Below are 7,733 nucleotides of genomic sequence, written 5' to 3' on the forward strand. Positions count from 1 at the left end.
GGATTTGTTTCGGGTGTAGGGGCGGAAGAGCATCAACAGCACCTTTGGTGCTCTGTCCGGCTTTGTGTTGCGCTGGGATCTTTTTGCCGTGGTCGCCATGGTGGGGCTGCCCAGAGAGAGGAGCAGTCCCGTACGATGGGGGAGAGCCGCTGTCCGCACCCCAGAGGAGGGAAAAGGAGCTGGCCTCGACGCTGGACGTGTAAGAGCCTGTTGGCATGATGAGGGCCTCTTGACCTCGACGCAGCCCTAGAGGGAGGTTGTGGGGGGGGAGAGGAGGGAGAACTCCGAGGCTCTCCTCCTGCTCGACAGTAGGGATGGCTCCCCAGACATTGGCCGCACAGACCCCGCTCTCTCTCCTGCAGTGAGGCACCACGCCTGTAGTCAGGGCCTGGGTCTGTTCCTGCGTGGCTGCCTGTCCTGCTGACAGCCCTGGAGTCAGAGCGTGTGTCCCGAGCCGTGGAGGCCTGTGTCCCAGGCAGCCCCAGCTCCCCGTGAGCAGTGCTGTGCAGCCTCTGGCCGCTGCTTTACATAGCCAGCTCCGTTTGCCCAGGGTGGCTGCCTGCGAGCCCCCCTCCCGCTGTGCCTGGGCAGGTAGCTGGAGCAGTGATTTGGAGGGAAGAGCTGATCTGTGAGGTCTTTGTGGTTGTGGTGATTTTGGCCTGTGAGGGGCTAGGTGTGGAGAGCTTCCATGCGGGGGGCCTGTCCTGGTGCCTCTCTGTCTGGCCAGTGTTGTGGGTGCTGAGTGTGTCCTCTTGCCTTTGCAGCGGGAGGTGCTGGAGAAGAAAGAGGAAGCATCCATAGTGTGTTGAAGGAAGCGGGAGGCAAAAGCAAGAGGAGGATCAGAGGAAGCCTGGATGACTGAAGTGGAGGTAAGAGGCTTTCTGGCAAACCGTAACGCTGTTCCTGGGGCTGTGGTCAAACCAGAGCATTGCCAGCACCTTTGATGCTCTGGTCAGCTTTGTGCTGGGTGACCGTTGTTGTTGGGTTTTTGGTTTGTTTTTTTAATGCGAATTTCCCGCTTGCTTTTTTTTCTAAATTATTTGAACTGGGCAATCTTTTTTTTTATTCTTGTGATTTTTTTTCCATTTATGCAAGTTTTCTAACTGAGGGCCCCACCGTGCAGGGAGGAGCCCGCACCCGGCACCATCATCGTCCACATCGGCATCCCCGACCTCCAGCAGACGGTGAGCGCTCCCCACGGCCCCGGCCCCACCCCGCACACTTGGCACTGCGGTGGACAAGGAGCAGCCGGTACAGGACGGCTGCCCGGAGACCCGCTGCCCACTACCCCACTCCCCGCATCCCCGTTGCCCCGTGTCCTCGGTCACTGAGATTCCGGGATGTTTTGCCTTTGTCAAATGGTTTTCCTGTGAACCTACTACTTCAGACGAAAACCATCCAAGCCCAGACAGGTTGGGGCTGTGGTGCAAGGGCACCTGGGACATGAGAGTCCCCAGGGCTGGAGGGACTTTAAAGGTCTTCCGGTTCCAACCCCTACAACGGGTAGGGGAACTTCCCACCAGCACCAACTGCCCCCAGACATTTCAACACTGATGACTCCCGGTGGCGGGGACCAATGGCCAGCTGGCCAACTGCTGTTGAAGTGTTCAGGTGACAGTGGGTGGTATCACCCAGTTCTCCAAGGCCCGACCCCATCACTGACTCCACCCCCTGAGTCTTTTCTCTTTTTTTCACTTCACAGAATCCCAGAATGTTTAAGTTGGAAGAGACCTCCAAGATCATCCAGTCCAACCTTTGACCAACATCACAGTCAACTACTAAACCATGTCCTTAAGGACCAGGCACTTGGGCACTGAACTCCTCTTCCCTGCAGTTTCCATGGGCTGCACAGACCAGCTGTGGAGATCAGAGCCCCTCTGCTGGGACCTGCTCAGACCCCTCTTCCCCAGCAGGGTCTTCTCCTGAACAGCACTGGGTGCTGGAGTCTCCATGGAGCAAGGCTGGGTAACCCTCTCCTGTTGTCTCCTTGCCCACTGCGCAGCCTACAGGGATGTGGTTCTTTGCAGACCATCCCCACCGTCATCTCCTGCCAAGACAAGAGTGTGAAGGTCTTGACCATCCCTTCAGCAAAGACCAGAAGAGTGGGGAACCCCCAGGAGCTGCCTGAGGGGAAATCTCAGACCCTCCCAAAGGCTCTCCTGGAAGGCTGCGAAGGCAGAGACGTGGGCTGGATCCCAACGTGTGCCCCTGAGGCCATACGGCTGCCACAAACTGTGGTGGCTGCCATGGAACTGGAGGGTTCCAGAACACAGGTGCCAGGCCACTACGGTCACAAAGGGCCACCTGTGATGGGCCACCTGTGATGTCACATGGCCAGGACTACAAGAGCCTGAGAATGGGGCCAGAGGATGCCAGTGTGGCTGAGCTGACCTTCGGGATAACTCGGCTCCTTCCTTGACAGATCGTGTGCCTTCTGTGTTCTGTTCATTGCTCCTTTCCTGCCCACTTTTCGTCAGCTTCCCTCCTCTGTCAAAGGTGATTGGGTTTGGACTGCCAGGACAGAGGAGAGAGGAGGTCAGGTCAGGATACAATACAAGGAGAGGTCTCTCCCTTCCCAGCTCTTGTGGCTTTCCCGGCTCTCCAGTGCTGTGGGAAGGATTCATTTCGGCTCCCTCTGCTAACACCACAGGTGAGCAGCAGGTCCTCTGCAGACAAGGTGACACACAAGGTGGTCTTTCCAAAGGGCCTTGAGCACTGCTGTCAGTTGGAGCCCTGTGACAGGGACAGCAGGGCCATCAGCCTGCAGCTCTGCAGGCACACAAGTTCGAATGTGGGCTGGCTGGCCAGGCCAGCAGGGCACAGGATATTTTCCCAAAGGGATTCTCGACCAGACAAGTTCAATGGCAGCCTCTCCTGAGGCTACCTGACTTTCTGTCTTTGAGGTTTGAGCTTGTTTCCCCGGGTGGTCCTCCTGTAAACGACTTGACTTGGGAAAGATGCTTTCATGAACCAGAAAGGCTTCTTCTTCTCTTTACAAATGTAATTTCCCTGCAGTTGCCATTGGAATGGCTCCACAAGGAAACAAGGACAAGCAGCAGAGACCAGGAGTTGGAGCAGGACTCAAGAATATGGGCAATACCTGCTTCCTCAATGCTGTCCTCCAGTGCCTCACCTACATCCCATCTCTGGCAAACTACCTGCTCTCTCGGGAGCACAGCCAGTCCTGTGAGTACTCGTATGAATGTCTCCTTGTCAATCTGTTGGGCACTTCCCAGGGGTTCCCGGGATGTGGAACTGGATGCAGGAGAAAAGCAGCCCTTCTTTATCAACCCCCTATCAAACCCAGCCTTGGGTTTCTTGGAACACTTTTAGCATAGAAGCCACTTGTCACATCTGTCAGAAGGGCATCTCTTTCTAGCCCTGGGACTTGGTCTCCACTCCTGCAAGTGAAACCTTCTTTGCCCCAGCACAGAAAACTTCTGTCAGTTCAGCATCCTTCTGCAGAAAGGTTCCCAGGCACTTGCCGGGCTTGTTGGGACACTGGCCCCTTGAGAGCAGAGGAGTGGAGGCTGTTCTTACCACTTCAGGATCTCCAGTAGGTTTTCCATTGCTAGGGAGATTTGGCTAACCCAAGAAGCGTCTCTCATTCCCTTCCTCCCTCCCTCTGTCCCTCTTCAGGTGTTCAACCAGGCACCTGTGTGATGTGCAGAGTGCAGGAGCACGTGCGCAAGGTCCTGCATGCCACAGGATCTGCCATCGTGCCTGTGGACATCATCACTGCTCTTCCAGGCAAGCCCTGTCTGGTGCTTTGTCAGGTTTTCTTCCCTCCTTGGATTGGAGGAGGGAACTCCCAACTTCTTCTTTCTTAGAAATCGGAGGACGTTTCCGGCTCGGCGCGCAGGAGGACGCCCACGAGTTCTTGCGCCGTACTCTGGACGCCATGCAGAGAGTTTGTCTGTGTGACGGCAGCTTGGACATGTCGTGTCAGCAGACCGTCATCCATCAGATATTTGGGAGCTTTCTGAGATCCAGAGGTACTTTTCCGCAACTCTGGCTCTCCCTGGAACTGGCTGTGCCCTTCTCTCTGCCTGTGGGAAGCAGCTGTGTGTGTGACTGGCACAGGAGGGATGAGCAGCGTAAGCGGCACATTCGGTTGCCTTCCCCTCTCGCTGAGCTTTCCAACTTCCCTTGCAGTCTGGTGCTCGAGCTGCCAAGTGGTTTCTGATGCCTACGAGCCCTTCCTGGATGTCCTCCTGGATATAAAAGTAAGAGGGTTTGTAATGGTGCTTCAGGATGCCCCAAGGCGCCTGTAGCTTTCCAGAGCTGAAGGGGTTGGTTTCAAAACATCTCCTGGGAACACACGAGAGCTTGGTGGTGGGTGGCAAGTGGAAGGGACCGTGTCCTACTGCGTTGGCCGTGGCAGCGGTCACCCTGTAGGTGATGGCTTTAAGGTAGACAAGGACACCTGGTCCTCTCTGCACCCTTTACATGCTCTCCTGCTTCCCCTTCCCCCACTCTCTGCACCCATCTGGCTCCTGGGCTGATGACTTGGGTTGTTGTCATTCTTGATGACCCTGCAGCCCACCTGGAGCTGAACGGAGCAGTGCCACAGAGAGGCAGCTCCTGTTGGCCTTGGGAATTCCCGGGGAATGAGGGAAGTGTTCAGCAGAAAGCCCTCTTTAAGGCTGCCTCTTTCTGGGCACTGCTTGTGGGTTCCCCGGGGGTCTCCTCAGCCCCAGCCACCTGGGTGGTCACACTCCTGGTGAGGAGTTTGGGGGAGAGCATTTCCCTCAGCTCAGGGCTCTCCTTTCTCACTTCTCCAGGCAGCCGCATCTCTTTCTGAAGCTCTTGATAAATTTGTGAAACCCAAGCTGCTGGATGCCAGAAGCGGCTTTAGATGTCGCCAGTAAGATGATTCCTAACAAACATCTTCATGTTAGATCCTGCCTTGGGGTTTGGTGTGGTTTAGAGTGTCAGGAAGGCTTTGGTGGAGGGGAGCTGCACAGTGATGGGACACAGCTTTCTTGTAGTCCAGCCTTCTGACTGTTCTTCAATGAGAGTAAGGGTGTGGGAGATGGGAGAGCTCGTCTGGCTTTCTTGGGGATAGAGAGGAGGGGGCATTGCAAGGGTCCATTGCAGCACTTGGCTCTCTGCTTGCCTTCCAGCTGTGGCCAGATGACTGCTGCCTCCAAGAGGCTGACGATTCACTGGGCTCCCAAGGTTCTCACGGTGGGACTCAAGAGGTTTGAGGATGTCTCTGGTCGGAAGATCAGCAAGGTAAGTTGGCAACTGGAGGGAAACATTCCCTTCCTGGAGCAGGAGGTTTCCCCAGGCAGTGCGCTCTCTCACGGGTTGTTCATGGTGGGTTTTTCCTGCTCCCTTCCTTGGAGAGGAGAGGAGAGTTCCCAAGGGAAGAAAAGTGTGTGCTCTGCCCTGACAGAGCTGCTCTGCCCCAGAACAGTTTCCTGCCGCCCAAACCAGAACATGGAGCTGTAGTGCTGACCAGCTCCAGAGCTGGATTTCCACACACCTGGCTCCTGGTCTTGGCAGGCTGTGTCATCAAGGAATTTGGGATCATTTCTCAGCCCTCTCGCTCTCTCCATAGGTTGTGATGTATCCCAAGGTCTTGGATCTTGGGCCATACACGACAGCGGGAGAAGCGCAGCGCTACTCCTTGTACGCTGTGCTGGTGCACAAAGGAGAGAGCTGTCACTCGGGACACTATTTCTGCTACATCAAGGTAAAGAGCAACTTCCTTCCTCAGCAAGGGGAATTGTGTCCTGGGGAAGACCAGCTTTCCCGGCAGTGTTCCTGGCAGCCAGAGGTTTGGGGGAGAAGGTCTCCTGAGGGCTGGAGGGGATTGGTTTTGGAGTGCTCTTGGTTCTGTAGTGTCCTGCCTGTGTTCTGGTGGAGAAAGCAGGCAGCTCATCTCCCTCTGATGCCCTTTTTGCAGGCCAGCGATGGGCTGTGGTACAAGATGGATGACTCATCTGTGACTCCTTGTGACGTTGACACAGCTCTGCAGCAAGAAGCCTATTTACTGTTTTATGTCAGGTTAGAACTAGCGTAAAAATGGCTTCAGAATGTGTTCCCTCTTCCAGCTTTGGCTCTTTGTCTTCTCATCCTCCTGAGTGTTCTTCTTTCTGTCAGAGGAGACATTTTCTCCACAAAGTGCCATGGAGTGCTCTCAAAGCTGAATGACCCCATGCCAATCCTTCTCTTTCCTTGCTGGGCTTCAGGCTGCTGCCCAGCTGCAAATGTCTCCTGAGGAGGCCACAGAGGGTATAAAGAGGAGGTCTTGCTGCAGCAGGAGCAAACCTGGTAGCAAGATTCCAATGGAACTGGACATTTGTAGCCTTGGTGACTGAAGCCCTGAGGTTGCTGCAAGAACAGCCCTCAGCAGCGATCACTCTTTTTTTCTCTCCAGGAGCTCTGATCTGAGGACTAGAGCAAGGGCTTCCTCCTCCTCATCAGCACCATCACGTACCCGCTCCCCCCTCAGTCAAGGAGTGGCTGGCAGCCAGCAGGTGGGTTCTGTTGGACCCCAGGGTCTGCCTCGTAGGCCTCGGATAGCTCTGGGGAGGTGGGTCAGGGCCCCAGACAGACAGTGGATTTCATTCTGGGATCTTGGCATTGCTCTCTTTTCCTTCCCACACTGCAGCAATGCTGTTCCCTCTCCCAGCATCACACCAAGGTTCCTTCCATTTCTCTGCCTTTGTCCCTTTTTCCTTTGCCGACCTCAAGTGGACCTTTAGGAGTCCCTTAGCTGTCCCCTCACACAGCTTCTGGGGTTTTTCCACTCTTCTGGTCCTTGCTGGTGGAAAGATCAAAACCTTTGAACTGCTGTCTTTGCAGGACCTGGTGGTGGGTAAGAAGGAGCCTCCAAGGGACAGAAGCTCCTCCAGACAAGCCAGTACCAGCCATGGATCCCAGCAGGGCAGAGTCTCTGCCCTCAGCAGATCCAGGCCCAGGGTCCAGCAGGGCAGAGTCCCTGCACTCAGTGGATCCAGACAGAGGGTCCAGCAGGGCAGAGTCTCTGTACCAGGCACCACTGGCCAGAAATTTCAGGAGAGTGGTCCCTTTGGATTAGGCAGAGCTGGCCAACGATTCCTTCAGAATGGCTCCTTTGCCCAGTGGCTGAAGGTCCAACAGCTCCTTCAGAGTGGCTCCTTTAGAGCAGCAACCATTGGCCAGCAGCCCCAGAGGAGCTGGTTCTTTGGACCTGCCAGCACTGGCCAGCAATCCTGGGCCGGTGCATGGGGGGCATCTTCAGGCCGGCCAAGATCCAGCTGGCTGGGAGACGAAAGCAGGGGGTGGCACAGCTTTGGCCCTTCTGTCCATTACCAGAGGAAGAGCAGGGACTGCTTTATGTGCAGAAGGGAACGTCACTGGCTGCTCCACATCGAACCACACCACCATGTGCTGCATGCCAGGCAACGAGACAAAAGCAGAGGCTGGTACTGCTTTGTCCCTTCTGCCTCTTTCCAGAAACCTCCAGAGAGGTTTCGGAGCAGATCCCCCCTGTGGGGCAGGGATTTTCACCCCTTGTCTCCACACTGTGTCAGCACTCCAAGGGATCAGGCAGCTCCAAGGGCTCAGGGAGCTCCGGTGCCCCTCAACAGCATCTCCTTGAGGGCTCCACCACCCAATGCTGCTCGAGCGAAGACTTCACCACCACAGAAGAGGGAGCGGGGCAGGTCACTGCAGCGGGGCTATGATCGCCGAAGCCCATCTGTTGATGTCATAGACTCTGCGGGGAAGAGGAGGAGGAG

General features: G+C 55.8%; 1 protein-coding gene across 2 annotated transcripts; it reads left to right on the plus strand.

The window, feature by feature from the left end:
• Positions 1-1,732: 1,732 nt before the first annotated feature.
• Positions 1,733-6,952, plus strand: LOC139801052 (ubiquitin carboxyl-terminal hydrolase 17-like protein 6). Of its 2 annotated transcripts, XM_071754760.1 has the most exons (9): positions 1,733-2,650; positions 3,016-3,186; positions 3,640-3,995; positions 4,156-4,226; positions 4,785-4,867; positions 5,127-5,238; positions 5,567-5,701; positions 5,915-6,015; positions 6,389-6,952. In XM_071754760.1, exons 3-9 carry the CDS (start codon positions 3,902-3,904, stop codon positions 6,714-6,716), a joined length of 924 nt encoding a protein of 307 aa, XP_071610861.1. In that variant the 5' UTR covers positions 1,733-2,650; positions 3,016-3,186; positions 3,640-3,901; the 3' UTR covers positions 6,717-6,952. The 2 variants fall into 2 exon arrangements, with proteins under 2 accessions (XP_071610861.1, XP_071610862.1); XM_071754761.1 differs by lacking the exon at positions 5,915-6,015 and having other exon boundaries at positions 6,389-6,489.
• The last annotated feature ends 781 nt before the right edge of the window (positions 6,953-7,733 follow it).

Source organism: Heliangelus exortis, chromosome 11, assembly GCF_036169615.1.
Source record: "Heliangelus exortis chromosome 11, bHelExo1.hap1, whole genome shotgun sequence".
Classification (NCBI taxonomy): Eukaryota; Metazoa; Chordata; class Aves; order Apodiformes; family Trochilidae; genus Heliangelus; species Heliangelus exortis.